At 40.6% G+C, this 20,381-nt stretch overlaps 1 protein-coding gene, 1 non-coding gene and 1 pseudogene across 2 annotated transcripts; 1 reads left to right on the top strand and 2 right to left on the bottom strand.

Annotated features, from left to right (window-relative positions):
• Nucleotides 1-4: 4 nt before the first annotated feature.
• LOC116665084 lies at nucleotides 5-1,868 on the bottom strand (annotated as a pseudogene).
• Nucleotides 1,869-8,428: 6,560 nt separating this feature from the next.
• Nucleotides 8,429-8,535, top strand: LOC116665140. The gene has a single exon (XR_004321703.1). It is a non-coding gene; the product is annotated as a U6 spliceosomal RNA (small nuclear RNA).
• A 6,086-nt stretch (nucleotides 8,536-14,621) lies between these two features.
• Nucleotides 14,622-19,771, bottom strand: LOC102507905 (GTPase IMAP family member 1). Its single transcript, XM_032483166.1, is given in 4 exon segments — nucleotides 14,622-15,657; nucleotides 15,659-15,873; nucleotides 16,877-16,925; nucleotides 19,666-19,771. Coding segments are annotated over 3 exon segments (912 nt in total). The 5' UTR covers nucleotides 16,920-16,925; nucleotides 19,666-19,771; the 3' UTR covers nucleotides 14,622-15,003.
• Nucleotides 19,772-20,381: the final 610 nt, after the last annotated feature.

Genomic DNA, 20,381 nt, shown 5'->3' with positions numbered 1-20,381 from the left:
GTGCTTAGTTCTGGTATCCACCTTGTTTTATATGAATATTTGAAAGACTCAAGTCTAAATCTTCTAGCTCCAGGAGAAGGTCTGTCTCTTTTTGAATTTTCTCCAACAGTTTTTTGCTACCTGTTATTTCAAGTTGTTTGATTGCTTTCAGTTTCTTCTCTAGGTTCTTGATTTTTTCCCCCTCTATTTCAGGGTCTCATGATGTTGAGTGAGAGAAGGTATTTCCTGACGTTCTTCCTGTTTTGCAGCTTTTGGCCTCATTCTCCCTTTATTTTTTAGGGGCTGTTTATGATAATGGCTTGCTATTTTGCCCTTGTGGTTTCATGTTCTGGGGTGGTTTCTCATGCAGCTTGAGAACAGTGACTTGTTTGTTTCTTATGGCTGGATTTCTAAAAGTCATTCCAATACTGGCTCCTCACTGCGTTCTTCATTTAAAACTCCTTTGTAAGTTACTGATTTCACTGGAAATACTACATCCAAAAATTTCTGCTAAGAAAATAGTCGTATTTCTGCATTTGATGGCAGGTTATACTTGTACAGAAAAAAGCTAGTATAATGCAATTGTGTATACCTTAACACCCAACCTGGCAGCAGTTACCCATGTAGCAGTTACATTGTGTTTCTCCTCACCTGGGCACCCAACAAAGTATGAAAGTAGAGGCCACTGGTTTGGAATTAACTCTGTTTTTAACATCCTACCCTGCCCTTTGTCTCCTTGATTTCCAAACCCATACAGTACTAATATGGCTGTATGAAAGCTTCAACAGACTGCATTACAAGAACCAGTTTCAAAGTAAAATTTACAATCACAGAGCATGTAGCAATAAGCAAATTGTTGCTTTGACAAGAGTTTGGCTAGAAGCCCAAACATCGTAAGTGGGGGCATTTTTTGGTAGTTACTCTATAGCACTTTCTTCACTTGTTGCAACGTAGAAGAATGTTTGTTAGCCACAGCTGGAAACTTCTGTTTGGCCAACATCCTCCTAGCTGTTATCAGCACAGCGCTGTCTTTTAGATTTTATAGCTCTGAATTTTTATTGGCCTTAGACACTTTTGTTGCTGAAGTTTCATGATGTCCATCAAAGCAAGGTACAGATTTACTCTAATAAAATAAGGTGCACCCTTGTTTTCAGGAATGCACACGTGTATGGTTGAGGTCCTGAGGATAATACAAAGCATTGATCTTTTTTTTTTTTTTTTGCCAATTAAATTTCTATGTAATATATAACCAAATAGTCATGATTTATAACATTTCTGACATTTTATTATCTCTCAAGAATCTGTTGGTTGACTGGGCTTGCTTGATGGTTCTGTTCCATCGATGCTGCCTGGAATTGCAGTCATCTGGGATCTTAATGGAGCTGCAGTGTATGAGATGCATCACTCACGTGGCTGGTAATGGTGCTGGCTGTGAGCTGAGAGCTCAGCTGGGACTGTCACTCCAGTGCCCACATGTGTGTGGTCTTCTCACACAGTTTGAGCTGCTAGCATGGTGGCTGGGTTCTGAGAGGACTGTTCAAAGAACAGCTTTCCAAGAACCCCCTCATTTTTTCAGGGAGAATCTCTTGCTCCTCAATTTCCAAAGGAGAGAATACATACTTAAATTCTACTCACTGGGAAGAGACTAGTATTCACTCCTTCCTATAGAAGGAGGAATAATTCGGGAGAAAAAAACTGGGGAAAGCCTGATATCCACTGTTTCCAGACATTGTGTTACTGAATCCAAACTCATTCTGCTCACTGCATGACAGGTGAGCAATAAATTGGGAGATAAGGTGTTGGGGCAAAGAATAACGTCTTTATTTGGAAAGCCATCAGCTTGAGAAGATGGGAAAATGAAGTCCTTGAGAACCTCTTACCCACCTCATAATTCAGGCTCCTTTTATACTAAAATGGGGAGATGGTGTGGTTGGTTGTTGCAAAGTTCTTGGTGTTGGAATCCTTTGTTCTTGAAGCTGTCCACATAGGTCAAGTTATGATGTTCCTGTAAACCTCCAACAAGACAAATGCTACTCTCTGTTCTGCGACTTTTTTATCTCTATATGAATAGAAAAGTGTTATACACTAGAGTCAGAGTCTTGAGAATGAGCTATTGTGTATATTTCAGGCTATAGGCAATGTTCTTTTACAAAAATTTCAGAAGAAGCATGACTCGGCACAGGAAACAGAGCACAGAGTTAGAGCTAAAGGAACAGATCTAATATGGAGTCAGTTTTGTTCTTCTCTATTACAGTTAGACTAGAGTTTCTTTGCCCCAAACCAGGAAACAGGTTCCATGTACCCTCTCTTGAGTCCCTCATCTCCCTGTGCCCATGTGTAACCTGCCTGGGGCTCCCTGTTTCCATGCTCTAAGTTGACCAGAGAAGATCTGTTTCTGGCAGACTCAGGCAAGTCTTTCCTCTTCAGGCTTACTTTTCTTGGTCTCACGTGGTATGGGTTTTAGCTGGGTACCACTCTGGGCCCAGCCATCTTCTGTTCAGGGAGAAGATTTGGGAAGCACCATTTTGACCTTTGATTCCTGCTGCATTTCTTCACCCCATCTGACTAGGGGGCTGTGTGCCTTGGATGAAAATGTGATCGTTTGCCTAATTGACCACTTTTTAAAACACAAAATTTATTTATTTAATATATTCATCACAAGGGTTCAACCAGAGACTTAAATTAAAAAACGGAAACAAAAACAAAAATGACACTGTTACTGACCCGGGTCCTTGGACACTTTAATCAATAGAAATTGATAAGAGACCAGATGAGACATTCAAGCAAGGCTTTATTGGGACTCTTGCTGCAGCATGGGGGAGGGAAAACAAGAAACAGGTGCCCCTTGCTCGCTCTCTGAGGAGGGAGGGCTGTTTCCTTAAATGGGGTGGGTCAGGCTGGAGGGGTGGCTTACTGCCCACCCACTTGGTGCTGTGTGCAGGGATCATGCGTGGTACCCTGCTCTTCCTCCCTCCTAGCACCTCAGGAGTGGCAGCTGGTTTGTGAACTTTTAGTATCTTACTGTTCATAATTTTCTTGGCTGCACTTGCATGCAGTTATCTTTTAGCCCCTTATAGTTTCTTTGTATTCTGTTGCTCAAGGAGATGTTTGTTTAATTGTAAATGCAAGCACTCTGGTAAAGAGTCCCAGGTCCTTGCTTATCTCAAAAGCACAGTTTAAGATACAGTCCTATACAGAAATCAAGGAAAGGACAGACCATCTAAGGAAAAAATAAAAAGACAGCTGGGTCAAGGATCTTAACTGGAGACCTACTTTGAGTTGGTTTCTTGTGGGTACTTCTTAAAGGCTGTGATGTTGAGCACCTTTTCAGGTACCTGTTTGCCATTTGTATCTCTTTTTTAGAAAAATATCTATTCTAGCCTACTGATCATTTTTTAAAAACATTTTTTATTGATTTATAATCATTTTACAATGTTGTGTCAAATTCCAGTGTAGAGCACAATTTTTCAGTTCTACATGAACATATATATATTCATTGTCACATTTTTTTCTCTGTGAGCTACCATAAGATCTTGTATATATTTCCCTGTGTTATACAGTATAATCTTGTTTATCTATTCCACAATTTTGAAATCCCACCTATCCCTTCCCACCCTCCACCACCTTGGCAACCACAAGTTTGTTTTCTATGTCTATGAGTCTGTTTCTGTTTTGTATTTATGCTTTGTTTGTTTGTTTTTGTTTTTGTTTTAGATTCCACATATGAGTGATCTCATATGGTATTTTTCATTCTCTTTCTAGCTTACTTCACTTAAAATGATGTTCTCCAGGAGCATCCATGTTGCTGCAAATGGCGTTATGTTGTCGGTTTTTATGGCTGAGCAGTATTCCATTGTATAAATAAATATACCACCTCTTCTTTATCCAGTCATCTGTTGATGGACATTTAGGCTGTTTTCATGTCTTGAATATTGTAAATAGTGCTTCTATGAACATTGGGGTGCAGGTGTCATCCTGAAGTAGGGTTCCTTCTGGATATACGCCTAAGAGCGGGATTCCTGGGTCATATGGTAAGTTTATTCCTAGTCTTTTGAGGAATCTCCACACTGTTTTCCATAGTGGCTGCACCAAACTGCATTCCCACCAGCAGTGTAGGAGGGTTCCCCTTTCTCCACAGCCTCTCCAGCATTTGTCATTTGTGGATTTTTGAATGATGTTAATTGGATTGTTTTTTGTTTATTGCTATTGATTTATATGAGTTCCTTACATATTTTGGATATTACCCCCTAATCAGATAGATGGTTTTCAAATATTTTCTCCATTTCTGTAGGTTGTGAACTGATAGTTTTCTGTAGCCGTATGCTTGGTTTCCCTCTCCCCCAACCCCCTACTTTTGTCTCCAGCGCTATGCTGGAAACTTCTTTTCTGGACTCCTGGACTTCCACAAAGGCTCTCTCATCTGTGGTTTTTTTTTTTTTTTACCTTTTGTTTATTGAGTTATAGTCATTTTACTATGTTGTGTCAAATTCCAGTGTAGAGCACAATTTTTTGGTTATACATGAACATATATATATTCGCTGTCACATTTTTTTTTTTCGCTGTGAGCTATCACAAGATCTTGTATGTTTTTCCCTGTGCTATACAGTATAATCTTGTTTATCTATTCTACATATGCCTGTCAGTATCTACAAATTTTGAAATCCCATTCTGTCCCTTCCCACCCCCTGCCCTCTGTGGGTTATCTTCTAATTCAGTGTTATTCACACATATGTTATACCATTCTGTATTTTCACTGATGAAGTATGAAGGCACCTGTTTGTTTCATACTTTTGGGTTTTAAAAGCCTAATAGGAGATAAATCATATATAAGAATAGTTTAATATGAATTTCTTTCCATATGAGTATCATTAAACATATTCTCATATGTTTAATACGTTTGTTTTTCTCTTGATTCTCTTTATATCTTTTGTCCACTTTTTACAATGGATTGTTGGTCTTTTACCTTTCTATTTCCTAGGAAATCTACATGTTACAGACTAGTCATTTGTCTATTATATGAGTTACAAATATTTTCTAGTTTGTCATTCAAATTTTACTTTTTTTTTAATGTTGATGTGTATCACTGCTATATAGGCAAATTAATCAATAAAGTTATCTGCGTTTTCTGGCTTTTGAATGATGGTTAGAAAGACCTTCCACATGCATGGATTACACATAGTGGAATATTTTTCTGTTTTCTTCTAGGACTTTTAAAATTTATTTTTTGCTAACATTTAAATAATTTATTCATTTGTAATTTATCCTGGTGTTTATCAAGCATTTATCCTGTCTTTCCTGCTTCAACTGAACTTCAGGTTACTAAATACATGAAGAGGGAAAGAAAATCCTAATAGAAATATTCTAGCTACTTAATGGAAAAGAAATGTTAGAATACAATATCACCATTTTAAAATACCTATTAAATCTTCCATCATGATGATCTGTGATCAGTGATCTTTGAGGTTATCATTGTAACTGTTTTGAGGTGCCACAAACTGTACCATATAGGACAGTGAACTTAATTGATAAATGTGTATGTTCTCTCTTGGGGGCTCCCTATGCCTCCAGACACAATAGTATTGAAATTAGGCCAATAATCACCCTATAGTGGCCTCTAAGTGTCCAAATGAAAAGAATAGTCACATGCCTCTCACTTTAAATCAAAAGCTAGAATTGATTAAGTTTAGTAAGGAAGGCATGTCAAACAAGACAGGCTGAAACCTAGGCCTCTTGTGCCAAACATTTAGCCAAGTTGTGAATGCAAAGGAAACGTTCTGGAAAGAAATTAAAAATGCTACTCTAGTGAACACAGAATGACAAGAAAGCAAAACAGCCTTATTGCTGACATAGAGAAAGTTTTAGTGGCCACAACACCCCTTTAAGCCAAAGTGTTAATCCAGAGCAAGGTCCTAAGTCTCTTTAATTCTATAAAAGCTGAGAGAGGTGAGGAAGCTATAGAAGAAATTTTAAAGCTAGCATAGGTTTGCTCATGAGGTTTGAGGAAGGAAGGCATCTCCATAACATAGAAGTGCTGATGTAGAAGCTGCAGCAAGTTATCCAGAAGATCTCACTAAGATAATGAATGAAAGTGGCTACGCTAAACAACAGGTTTCCTACGGAGGCAAAACAGCCTTATCTTGGAAGAAGATGCCATCTAGGACTTTCATAGCTAGAGAGAAGCCAATGTCTGGCTTCAAAACTCCAAAGGATAGGCTGATTCTCTTGTTAGGGGCTAATGCAGCTGGCGACTTTAAGTTGAAGCCAATGCTCATTTACCATTCTGAAAATCCCTAGGGTTCTTAACAACTATGCTAAATCTACTCTTCCTGTGCTCTAGAAATGGAACAGCAAAACCTGGATGGCACCACATCTGCTTTCAACATGGTTTACTGAATGTTTTAAACCCACTGTTGAGACCTCTTGCTCAGAAAAAAAAAAAATCCCTTTCAGAATATTACTGCTCATTAACAATTCACCTGGTCAAGAGCTCTGATGGAGATAATACAACGAGATTAATATCGTTCTCATGCCTGCTAACACACATTTGTTCTGCAGCCCAAGGGTTAAAGAGTAATGTTGACTTTCAAGTCTCGTTATTTAGGAAATACATTTCATAAGGCTATAGCTGCCGTAGATAGTGATTCCTTTGATGGATCTGGGCAAAGCCAATTGAAAAAACCTAGAAAACCATTACAGATGCCATTAAGAATATTCGTGATCCATAGGAAGAAGTCAAAATATCAACATTAACAGGAGTTTGAACGAAGTTGATTCCAACCTTCATGGGTGACTTTGAGGGGTTTAAGACTTTAGCAGAGAAAGTAATTGCAGATGTGGCGGAAACAGCAAGAGAACTAGAATTAGAAGTAGAGCCTGTGACTCTACTTCAGAGATGTGACTGAATTGCTGCAACCTCATGATAAAACTTTAAGAGGTGAGAAGTTGCTTCTTAAAGATGAGCGAAGAAAGTGATTTCTTGAGATAGAATCTGCTTCTGGTGGAGATGCTGTGAAGATTGTTGAAACAACAATAAAGGATTTAGAATATTACATAAACTTAATTGATAAAGTAACAGCAGGGTTTGAGGAGACTGACTCCAATTTTGAAAGAAGTTCTATGATGGGTAAAATGCTATCAAACAGCATTGCATGCTACAGAGAAATTGTTCGTGAAAGGAAGAGGTCAACTGATGGGGCAAACTTCATTTTTGTCTTACCTTAAGGAATTGCCACAGCCACCCCAAACCTTAGCAACCATCACCTTGAATTCTCAGCAGTTATTGACACCAAAGCAAGACCCTCCACCAGCAAAAAGATTATGACATGCTGAAGGCTCAGAAGATGATTAGCAGTGATGCAATTTTAAATTAAGGTTTGCATGTTGTTTTTTTAACCAGAATACTATTGCATACTTAACAGACTAAACATAACTTTACATGCACTTGGAAACCAAAAAATTCATGTGACTGACTTTTGATACTCACTTTATTAGGATGGTCTGGAACCAAACCTGCAATGTCTCTGAGGTGTGCTTGTGCAATAAAAACTGTTTCCAAACATAGAACAACAAGCTGCTCTGGACAGATCTCTAAGATGGGTCAAGCAGATGGAAAATAGAAGTAGATGACAAGTGGGATCTCCACAAAAGAATGAGAGACCAAAAATAGTAGATAATTTGAGAAATATAACAGATTCTTTTTATCATTAACTTTTTCCCCCAAAAGATAGTTGGCTCTTGAAGGCAAAACTAGAACAATATATTGTTAAGTTAACATTTTATGTAAATGTAAAATGTACGATAACAATGATGCAGAAAATGGGAGGGAGGAAGTAAAAGAGAATGCTCTGTAGAGCATTCAGCATATGTGAAGTGATATAATATTCTCTGAAGGTAGGAGGTGATAAGTTAATGGTGAATATTGTAAGTTGTAGAGCAACCACTAAGAAAATAAAATGAGGTCTACCAAATAAAGTGGAAATAAAATGAGAATTTAAAAATTCACTGGGAAAAAAAAAGCAGAGAAAAAGGAAAAAAAAAAAAGAACAGATGGGACAAATAGAAATAAATAGCAAGATGATGAATTTAAACAAAACCATATCAATAAACATATTAGATGTATACATGGTCTAAATTCTTCAAGTGTAAGACAGATTGAATTAAAGAGCAAGACCTACCCGCATGCTGTCTAAAGGAAATCCCACTTTAACTATAAGGACACAGATAGGTTAAAGTAGAAGAACTGAAGAAGATGTACCACGCATAGATTAAGCATATGAAACCTGCAGCAGCTATAATAATATCAGACAGAGTGGATTCAGAACAGTACCATCTCTACACCAGGGATACAGGAGGACCCTTCATCATGGTATATAGGTTAATTCATCAGCAAGACACAATAATGCTAAGTGTGATGCTCTTCAGAAGTAACTGAGCTTCAAAAAACCCCAGAGTGCTCTCTTTGGCAGCACATGTACTAAAATTGGAATGATACAGAGAAGATTAGCACAGCCCCTGTGCAAAGATGACATGCAAATTCGTGAAGCATTCCATATTTTTTGACAAAAAAAAAAAAACCCAACAAAGACCTACTGTATAGCATAGGGAACTATATTCAATTTCTTGTAATGAGCTGTAATGGAAAAGAATCTGAAAAAAAAATGTGTATGTATATGTATAACTGAATCCTTTTGCTGTGCACCTGAAACTAACATTGTATGTTGAGTATACTTCAATAAAAAATAAGAATTAAAAAAACTCAGAGAACTTCAAAATTCAAGAAGTAAAAGCTGATAGAAATAGAGAAATACACAAACCCAAATTATAGCTGGGGATTTCAACACTCCTTTGTCAATAATGTATGCTATTTCCTTTTTTTCCCCCTTAAGATTAAGCACAGAAAAGGGAAGAGGAATTGTGTTTCACAATTCAGATTTCTTCCCATCAAACTCTGACTTGTGGTTTCATTTCCCCATTTCCAACAATCTCATCCTTTAGAAGGTGGGGTGTGGCTGAAGAGGTGCATGAAGGGTCAGGAGGAGATGAATTCTAAGACTTAGGTCATGTTCCAGACCCTGCACAGGAGGTAGCTTGGTATTTGCCATCTAAGATTTCTGGGCCTCAGTTTTCTCTTTTGTCAAAAAAGATAATAGTAGTCTCTTCTGCAGTGGTGTTCCCAGTGTCCCACAAGGCTGGTTCTTGGCATAGCCTGGAAGATATCTACTCTGACCAGGCAGCTGCTTTCAGAATTTTCACCAACATTAGATGCAACTGATCATGCCTGTAGGGTTAGCTATGCCATAAGTGGTGGGCAGAGGCTGGCCAAAGATGAGTAGAGATCGATCTTGCCCATTCTTGAGCAAAATCATCCACATTCAAAATGGAAAAGAAGTGGGTGAGTGGTGAGACCAGGAGACAGACATGGAATAGGGAAAATCATATCTTCCATTCTCTTCAACAACAAAGGCTTTGGAAATGAGTAGAAAAAAAGGGGGAAATGATCATTTACCTCTTCCTTTTCCATCCTTCACTGACAATGTTATGAGTGTTTTCCAAAGTCCCTTTTCAGACTTAGAATTCAACACTAGAGGGCCATCAGGAAGGTCTTTTCTCAGGTTTTGATGATCCTTTAAGGAGTCATGACGCTGCTGATAAGGCAGTGAAGAACATAATTCTGTTACCGTTCTGTTATCAATTTCTAGTTTGATTCCATTGTGGTTAGAGAACCATAATGGTTTTAAGCTTGTCAAGGTTTGTTTCATAACCCAGGATACAATCTATTTTGATGTACATTCCATGTGCACTTGAAAAGAGTGTGACTTCTGCAGTTGCATGGTAGAATGTTCTATAAATATCAATTCCATCCTTTGATTGATGGTGTTATTAGACTCCTCTATATCCTTGCTCATTTACTATGTGGTTGTTTTATCAACTGTTGGGAGAGAGGGGTGTGAAGTCACTGAGTGTAATTGTGGATTTATCTATTTATCCTTTCAGTTCTTTTAGTTTTTGCTTCACAAATTTTGCATCTCTGTTTTTAGGGAAAACACATTTAGGATTGCTTTATCTTCTTGGTGGATTGAACTTTAAGCACTATGTAATGTCCAATGTCCCTCTGTATCTGGTAATTTTCTTAGTTCTAAGTCTATTTTATTTGATATTAATGTAGCCATTTCTTCTTTCCTTTGCATGGTTAATCTTATCCCATCCTTTTATTTTCAACTTGTTTCTACCATATTATTTGAAATGATTTTCTTGCAGGCAGTATATAGTTGGATCATGTGTTTTAATATACACACCAATCTCTGTCTTTTAATTAGTTTATTTAGATCCCTTACATTTAATATAATTATTGATATGTTACAGCATAAGTCAGCCATTTCATTTTGTGTTTTTTTCTTTGTTATTTCTGTTTTCATTTTTCTATTATCCCTGCTACCTGTGTGTTACTTGAACAATTTTTAGAATTCTATTTTGATTTATATATAGTGTTTTTTAAAATTTACCTTTATATATAGTTTTTAAATGGTTATTCTCGGTATTGTAATAGGTGTACATAACTTATCACAGTCCACCTATGTTATTATGTTACCAGTTTGAATAAAGTAGACAAATTTTACTTCCCTGTACATCCCCTTAACCTCCCCTGTTTACAATATAATTGTCTTAAATTTATTTCCTCTACATAAATTTAGAACCAAATCAGTTAGTGTCATAATATTTTCCTCAACCATCAAACATAATTTAGAAAACTCAAGATGTGAAGGAAAATCTATTTACCCATATTTTTGCTACTTTCTTCCTTTCAGGTACTCCAAGTTTCCTTCTTTTAATTCTTTCCTTTGTGTTCCAGAGCTTCCCTTAGTCATTCTTTTAGAGTAGATCTCCTAGTGATAAATACCCTTGATTAACTTTCCTTTATCTGAGAATACCTTGATTGCCCTCTAATTCTTTTATTCTTTTTGTTTTTGTTTTTGTTTTTAATGGAGGTGCTGGGGATTGAACCCAAAACCTTGTGCATGCTAAGCATGTGCTCTGCCACTGAGCTATTCCCACTCCCTTTGCCCTTCCATTCTTGAAGGAAATTTTCTCTGGCTACAGATTTCTGGGGTGACAGCTCTTTCTTTCAACACTTGAAAAATATTGTGTCACTTCCTTCTGATTTCCATGATTTCTGATAAAAAAAATCTGGAGATGATCCTGTAACACCACGGAGGTCGAGCATGATGTACCTCTTAAGAGTCTGCCAATTCTATCTTCCCTGTCTAAAGAGTAGTAGGATCCAGGCATCTCACTCCCCATTCCACTATGTATTTAGGGTTAGGGAGTAAAAGTCTTCTGGTGTTTCTGAGTTTGTCTTTCCATATCAGCCACTCCATGATTACCCTTCATTTGAATGTCACTCAGCTCTACAGTGAGCCTCAGTTTGCTTTGGTTTTGGTCAGCAGCTGGCCTCCAGGACTAATGTCCTCCCTAGGTCATTGCTGCCACCACCATGCCATCCTCAGAGGAGAGCGATGTGGGGGCAGCTTGCCTCTTACTGCCCTGCTTACCCACACTTATGTAAGACTTGCCACTGCATCTCCCTGGATGGAAGCAATATGTAATTATTTTGTGTTGACCAGGGTTAAGAAGAGAGAATCACAACAGGAAAGATATAGTAGTTTCCCAGGGCTGCTGTAACAAAGTACCACAAACTGGGTGGCTTATAATAACAGACATTTACCCTCTCACAGTTCTGGAGGCTAGAAGTCCAAAATAAAGGTGTTAACAGGGCCATGCTCCCTCTGAAGACTGTAGGGGAGGAACTTTCCCTGTCTCTTCCAGCTTCTAGTGGCCGCAGGTGTTCCTTGGCTTGTAGCAGCATCACTCCAATCTCTGCCTCTGTCTTCTCATGACTGTCTTCCCTCTGCAAGTGTCTGTGTCCAGTTTCCCTCTTCTAATAAGGATACCAGTTGTAATGAATTAAAGCTCATCCTAATGGTCTTATCTTAACAACCAAATCTATAAAAACCTTGTTTCCAAATAAGGTCACATTCATAGGTACTGGGGGTTAGAACTTCAATATCTTTTTTTAGGGAACACAATTCAAGGCCTACGAGGGGAGAAAGGCTTAAAAAGTGAAACTGAATATAAATGTTAACAGAGAACAAGAACTGAAGCTAAAACCCTCTTAAGGACACTCTCCTTAGCCCACTCCAGTTTCTGGACATTTCATGTAAATGGAATCATATTTATGTGGCCTTTGTATCTGCCTTCTTTCACTCAGCCTAATGCTTTCATTCACACTGTGGCATGTATCAGTGGTCCATTCCTTTTCATGGCTAAGTAATATTCCATTGTATGAATACACCATATTTTGTTAATCCGTATGTCAGTTGATTTGGGTTGTTTCCATTCTTTTGGCTATTATGAATAATGCTGCTTTACCATTCATGTAGAAGTTTTTGTATGAGCATAAGTTTTCAATTCTTTTGGATATATACCTAGGAAGTGGAAATACTGAGTCATATGGTAACTCTAACTTTAACTTTTTGAAGGAAATGCCAAACTGTTTCCCACAGAAGGTGTGCCATTTACATTCTCACCAGCAATGTTTAAGGGTTCAATTTCTCCACATCCTTATCAGTATTCATCTTTTCTTTTTGTTTTTTAAATTATAACCATCCCAGTGAGTATGAAGTGGTATCTTATTTTGGTTTTGATTTGAATTTCCCTAATAACTAATGATGTTCAGCATCTTTTTATGTGTTTATTGGCCATTTGAGTACCTTACTTGAAGAAATTCCTATTCAAATATTTTGGTCATTTAAAATTAGGTTATTTGTCTTTTTACTAGAGAGTTGTAAGAGTTCTTCATATATTCTGGATATTAGATCTTTATCAGATATATGGGTTGCAAGTATCTTCTCCCACTCTGTAGGTTGTCTTTTCACTTTTTTGATAGTGTTCTTTGATGGGCAAAATTTTTTAATTTTGATGAAATACAATTTATCTATTTTTCTTTGGTTGTTTGTGTCTTTGGTGTCATATATTAGAAACTATTGCCCAATCCATGTCCATGAAGATTGACACTTGTGTTTTCTTTCAAGGGTTTTGTGGTTTTAACACCTATACTTAGGTCTGTGATCCATTTTGGGTTATTATTCTTATATAATGCTCGATGAGGATCCAAACTCATTATTTTGCTTGTGGAAATCCAGTTGTCCCAGCTCTTTCTGTTGTTTTTATCTAGTTATCTGTTTCAGATACTCTTCATGGCATCATTATCCTTTTGTGTCTATCTTGTATATATGCAGCCCCCAACACACTGCCTATAATGCCCTCTCCTCCCCAGTGTACACTGGGTTCCAGCCTTAGTGGGATGTATATTGAACTAGGCAATTGTCTTCCCTCTGGGATCCCTGGCATGTCCCACCCCACATTCCTATCAGCTCAATCACAGTCACTTAGGAACTTCCTAGGCTTCATTCCTCCCCAAAGGAAGAGCAAGAATTGAATGTTTCTCATTATTTGGGTCACGGGTTAAAACCTTTCATTGCTCACCCCTAACACTTTGTCATTCTATTTTCACATTTATTTTCACCAGTGACCCTCCCTTTTCTCAGCAGAGTGACAATGGCAGGGGTTTTGTTTGTTTACTCCAAGAGTATATTGAAAAGTGAAGAAGACCCAAATCAGTATCTCATCTCAGGGCCTCTGCTGGCATCTGCACACAACCCCTTAAATCAAAATGACCTTTGTAGCTGAGGAAACTTCAGGTCTCAGCATTTGGCATTGGTGTTCCTGTAAGTGTTTGCAGTGGCGTCTATGCAGGGTTCGTGAGCCTCGCTTTCCAATATGTGCTCAGCTGTTGCAGACCATTTTCTCTTTTCACAGGTCTCTTTAGTGATCTGAGGTCATCAGTGACCCGAGAATCTCTGGCTGTGAAGGCAGTGGGCAGAGGATGCTGTAGGGAAGAGATCTGGAATTACACAGCTGTATCAGAGATGAGCTTGTGTTTGCGTGTGAAGACGGTGGGGACAAAGCAAGTGTAGGTGGAGAGATAGGGAGGCACAGTTAGGACTGACAACACAGGCTAACCGGCTCATTTTTCCTGGGCTGGAGAGCTGGTTCTCCCAGATAGGACATAGGACAGAAGGAGATGACTCTATACCCTATCATTATATCACTGGTTCTCAGCCCACAAAGACCTATTTATCCTTTATTTTGAGATTGAAATAAAAGAAAAATCTCTAAACCTCTTAAATTGTTTTGATTTATCCCTGAATTGAAAAGCATGTCCTAACTTACCCTGTGACTGTGTAAGCCACTGAGAAAACTTCTCCTGGGAAGGAGACATTCTGCAGACTTTTCTCAATGGCCCCTAGGAAGTCAAGTGTCTAGTGATGGTCTCCTGGAACTTGCAGAAGCATCCACATTCAAGCTGCCGAGGGGTGTGAATGGGGATGCACAAGGAGACATTCCCCTGCTGGTAAAGATGGGCAGGTCTGCTCCAATGTCTTCTCTCCTTACCGTCACACACTTGAGTGTGTAGGTGCATAGTTTTTATAGGTGGGGTTAGTAATGACAGTAGCATTTTGTTAAGTGGGCAGATAAGGCAGCTGAACAGACATCTACAGATATTAATTTCTTTTAACACAGTGTGATTGTCCAGGATATTTATTTATTCGATTCAGTTCAATTCAAACCAACAAGTCTGTACACAGGCTCTGCTCTGTGATGCTTCTGTCCTTGGTCCTGTGGGGAGTCTGGGAATGAGAGGACCGATGTTCCTCATCTGCTGTCAGGAGCAAAGACAATTCAATGCCAGGAGAGAATCAAAGGCAGTCTGAGGTCAGTGGCTGTTTGGCTTCAGGAAGGGACTGCCAGGTCACAATGGAAGGTTTCAGGTGGGAGATGGGACCTGGAAGGACTCTGAAGCTGGTAGATTAGGCGAGGTGAGAGAGGAAAGGAGAGGACATGGGCCCTGAAGGCGCAGAGCACCAGAGATGAATGTGATGATCAGTTAATGGGTCAAAGTCTTATCTACAGTCTCAGGACTGACCTTATCAAGTCATCAGGACGGTACCTGGAGATCTGCTGGTACAAGGCCACTGTGCCCAGCAGGATGGCCAAGCCGAGGCTCCACCTTATCCAGGGCCACTCCCACAGCCAGGCCAACAGCCAGAGTTTCTGCTGCTTCTGCACGCGGGTGGCCACTCTCTCTGCCACCTTGCGGAGCCTCTCCTCAGAGCAAGTGCCCCCCAGGGCCTGCGCCAGGCTGTACACATCATTGGTGTAGGGGGCGCCGCCGTGGTCCCTCACCAGGCCCTCCACCAGCCGCATCAGCTCCATCACCTGCGCCTCCCGCTCCGCGCCGGTGGCTCGGTTGTCGAAGGCACAGAATCGGCCCCCACACTCGGCCACCAGCTTCCTGAGCGCGCGGTTCTCCGTGTCACGCACATAATCTTGCAGCGAGTCCCCCGCCAGGTCCTCCTTGCGGGTGAAGACCACGATGGTGCGTGCCACGATGCCGTCTCCGAACAGCGCCTTCACCCCACTCCAGGCCTGCTGGTCCTGGGCGGTGAAGCGGCCCAGCTGGGTCACCAGCAGCAGGACATGAGGCCCGGGGGCCGAGAGCAGGTAGCAGCGGCCTCTCTCCCTGCACCCGGGGTCTGTCTGGGAGACTTCGGAGCTGAAAAAGGTCTGGGGTGTCAATGATCTCTATGTCCCACGTGGCCCACCTGCAGCTCCCCACCATGCAGGTTCTGGTCACCGCCGTGGGCCCGAGCCTGGAGACGAAGTGCTTCTGGCCCAGGATGCAGTTTCCCGTGGCGCTCTTCCCTGCCCCCGTCTTCCCAGCCAGGAGGAGCAGCAGCCTGGGCTCCTGCCCCGCCGCCTTGTCATCTTCTAAACCTGTGAGCACCAATTACCTGTGAGCTTCCGAACCTTACAGCAACATGTCCTGCCTGGTACCTGGTCTCCTGGGCCCCTTTTGAACAGAGGAGAGCAGAATGCCTTCAACTTGTGCTTTGTGGATCAGACCTTTACTGAGTGACCTGGTCCGAGATTTGTCAACTCTGGGGGATCTTTTTCCATCTATTTCTTCCCTCTTTGGCCTCACACATGCACCTGTAGGTGCTTGAGCACCTGGTGAACGTTTCTCTAGAGGACACCCCTCTATAATACAGGTCATTCCTCCATCTGACATTATCTGTCATCCACACTGTGCAGACCTGGTCCCTATTGGACCACTTCAGTGGCCTCTGCTATACTTTCCCAGATGCCCTCCCACTGAAGAAAGGCAGGAGGTACCCTGGGCTTGGCAGTGAGGGCTGTCTGGAGTCCGACATCCTGGGTTTGAATCACAGCCTCACCCTCTGCCAGTGATGTAACTTTGGGAAGCTGCTTAATCTGAGTGTTAAACGTCTTCTGCACAAATGGGATCAGTACTACAGAGCTGTCCTCATGGGGTTGTTGGGAGGATAAGATGAAACCATCTCTTCTTCCCTCTCCCTCTCTTTCCCTCCTCCTCCTCCTCTCCTCTCTCTTAAACCTGCTCCCTAGTAAGATACCTGTTTAACTCTCCACCCTTGTTCTCTAACACATTCTACCTGGTGAATCATGTTCCCTCCAGCACATGATTTGATGCCCTCTACATCCCCTTCTGTGGAGACCAGAGTAGGTTTATTCATTTTACTTTGGGAACAGAGGTGAAGATTAGTCAAAGAATTTAATGTCTCACAGCAAAGCAGGGGCAGAGATCTAGGTCCAACACCAAAGCCAGTGCTCTTCCTGTTTCATCCCAGCATCGAGAAACTTTTGGATTTCTCTCTGTTCAGTCTTAAGTTAGCTCATTTCCCTTATTACCCAGAGCTCACACTTGGGGGCAGATTCACTTTGTGAGATATGCTCTTACCATAGGCACTTTCTTCACCTCGTGCGGTCTTCTGTCTTCTCATGATTACCTGAAAGAGTCCCAAACACACTTTGTTGGTTCATTCATTCATTTGTTCACTCGTTTATTCATCAAATTGATGTAATTATGTACAATGTGTCAGGCAAAGTCTAAGGAGCTGGTGACGCCACAGTGAAGAGCTCATAGTTCCCGCCATCCCCTGAGTATCAGAATTTAGGGAAGACATTGGGAGAGCCTGGTCTGGGGTCAGAATGAAACTGTGGGGACATTTGGGAGTTTTTGGGTTCTGTCTTTCAGGGCCTCCAAATGCAAAGAACAAAGGGGAAATATGACTTATTTTATGTCAATGTGGAAACTTTATATATTAATTTTTTCCCAGTAATTCCAATTCTAGGTATGTAACTGGAGAAAAACCAAAACACCAATTCAAAAAGATACATGCAACCCAATGTTCATAACAGCATTATTTAAAATAGCCAAGATATGGAAGCAAACCAAGTGTTCTTCAATAGATGAATGGATAAAGATGTGGTATACATATAAAATGGAATATTACTCAGTTATAAAAAGGAATGAAATCTCTACATTTGCAACAACGTGGATGGACCTGGAGCGTCTTATGCTTAGTGAAATAAGTCAGAGACAGAAAGGCAAGTACTATATGTTTTCACTTATATGTGGAATCTAAAAAACAAAACAAACAAATAAATATAACAAAACAGAAACAGACTCACCAATACAGAGAAAAAATTAGTGGTTACCATTGGGGAGAGGGGTGGGGGGAAGGACAAGATAGAGGAAGAGGGTTAAGAGGTACAAATTACTAGGTATAAAGTAAACAAGATACAAAGATGCAATGCACAGGGAATATAGCTAATATTTTATATTAAATTTATATGGAGCATAATCTAAATATATAGACTCACTACGTTGTATACCTGAAACTAATATAATATTGTAAGTCAACTACACTTCAATTAAAAATAAGTAATGAACAAATAAGTCTAAATATGATCTGTGTGCTAGAGAAACTGGGATACTCCCCTCCAACTCCTATTGTTCTTATCTCCAAACCTGAAGCTTCTCAAAGTAAAGCGATTACACCAGTCAAACATCACTTAATATAATTAAACATTCTGTGGTCAAGTTTGCCTGATCACAAGAGCACCTGAACACAAGCGTACAGTCTCTACTTGGTCTCCTTCTCCAGCCTCATTTCCACCTAGTCCCCCACCCAATCAGCTACTTTACAAACAACAGATTTCAGGGCCTTTTCCAACCCACCTTGTACTTTCCCTCCTACGACCATTTGTCCCCTCTCTCATTTCTGCCTGAGTCCTGTCTGGGCCTCACCGAACATTTTAAATTCTACCTCCTCATGTCGTCCACCTGGTTCCCACAGCAACCTGTGTTCTCCCCCATTGGCACCACACACAAAGGAAATCAAAGGCAGAGGTTGGCTGAATAAACTGCCTTTGACCAAAGGACTCAGATGACAGATTTGCCTAGAACTCAATCCAAAGCTGTTCATATATTTGCAGTAACTCTCGTGTCACCTCACCAAAGCCTTCAGTAAAGTGCACCCCACGGGCAAATCACATAATGTGATTGGTTATTTTGTGTGTGAAAATCAACCAACTCCCTTAATTAACACCAGAGCAGAAATGGAGAAACAGCCACAAAATTCAGAGCAAAGAGCAAGAATTTAGCTAAAGCAAGCAAATTGTTGTAAAAGATGGAAATGATAAAGTGTGTTACTGAAAATCCATAGAACTCTCAGGTCGGCCCCTTGGAACTTCCCACAAAGTTTGGAATGGAATTTGACAAGTTCTTCTGATGTTCTTAACAGCTGAAATCTTGGGTTACAAAGGTGTCTAGTTATTGGAAAATGTAAAGCTTGTAGACTCCTTTGTCTTAAAACTCCAAGGGATCAAAGTTTATTTAGCTAGTCCAGCACTTCTTGAACCTGGCATCTTTTGGAATTACTTAGAGGATTATTTAAAATGTATATTTCTTAGAAAATTTTATTCATATATTTGTACTTAAAAAAAAAAGTACTCCTTGCACCAATTGATTCTAAGTCATTCAGCCCATAACCTGAGTTTTTCAGTCAGTTATCCTAATCCCACCCCTTCATTATACGGGAGAGATGAGGAAAGTAAGATGGCACAGCAGCCCCCAGAGTCCAGATCAGCTTGGACTGGGGAGCAGATGTTCAAGGACATGTGTAGGGCAAGGGATGAGGACCATGTTCAAAACCTTAGTTGTCTCCTGCAAGGCCTTACAGTGGATAGATAGCGCTAAGGACTGTGGAGTGTTTGGGGGGGGGGGTTCAGCTCAGATCTACACAGAACTTTCACTTTGTAACTTGTTCTGAAGTTAGATTGGTTTATGTGTCCCCAGCAATATCTTTTGTCTTTGCTGAATATGCATTTGGGAAGTGTTTATTGCCTTCTAAAGTGTGTATTGTTCTCTGCAGGAGTTCTAGCAAACACTTTTCTTATTTATCTGGGGTGGGTGGGTAGGGAAGGAGAGAGAATTTAGTCCCATACAAGAGTGTGTGCACTCCAGAGCTGCAGACAATGCTCACCACTTCTTCTAAACTTTCTCCACTTGAAACTCAGAGCATCTTTACAGACCTGGACGTGTGAAGTTACTCTTTCTAGGTCCTGCACCCCTTTCTCATACTCACTAAAATGTAGCTGCTTACTCAGCAAGCTTCATCCAGGCAGAGCTCTTCCTATTCCTCCCAGTTCCTACTCCCTGGCTGGCTCCTCCCTTGGGCTCACCTTTCCTGCAGAATTGGTGATGGGCTCTAACGCAGACTCCGGGGAGCTCCCAACCTGCTGCCTGTCCTTTGACAGTGGGTGCCGCAGCGGGCTGCTTCCTCCCAACACACGGAGGAAGTCACTTTGCCTCTCAGAGCTCAGGAAGCTCAGGGAGGGAGGGCCCAGTGGTGATGACTTAAAGAGACAGAAGCACTGACCAGTGAGGTAGTGGGTATATCGTGTTGTCACTGCAAACCCACCCGCTGCTTTGGGATATGGTAATGTTTTCCAAAGTTTCCTGTGACACCAGCATCTTGTCCCCAACAGGGGCTATAACCTTAGAGGAGAAGAGCATTTTAGGTTTCTGAGGCCTCTTTTCATTTCTGGTCTTTGACCAATAATCTAATGTCCAATTGCCTTTTGGTTTTTAGTCATTTTTCTCTAAAATGGCCTCTTGAGGGTCTCCTTCTGCAAGATAGGAATCCCTGACTGACATCAGTGTGGACAATGCCACCAAAGTGGTCCCAACTGCCAAGAACATCATATACAAAATCTTATCATTCTGAAAGAAAAGGAGGCTTTCCCAGCTATTAAAAATAGGACAACAGAGAGAAGATGGAAAATTTTTATATAGGGTTCAGTCCATCTATCTCTGTTGGTACCTCCAACTCAAGTTACTGTTTCTCCTCTCAGCAGGGTCATGGGAAGGATGAGTAAAATAGCTACTCATTGTGTGG

The sequence above is a fragment of the Camelus ferus genome, chromosome 7 (genome assembly GCF_009834535.1).
Source record: "Camelus ferus isolate YT-003-E chromosome 7, BCGSAC_Cfer_1.0, whole genome shotgun sequence".
Lineage (NCBI taxonomy): Eukaryota > Metazoa > Chordata > Mammalia > Artiodactyla > Camelidae > Camelus > Camelus ferus.
The sequence above is the reverse complement of the archived record's forward strand: the minus strand, read 5'-3'. Positions and strand labels throughout refer to the sequence as shown.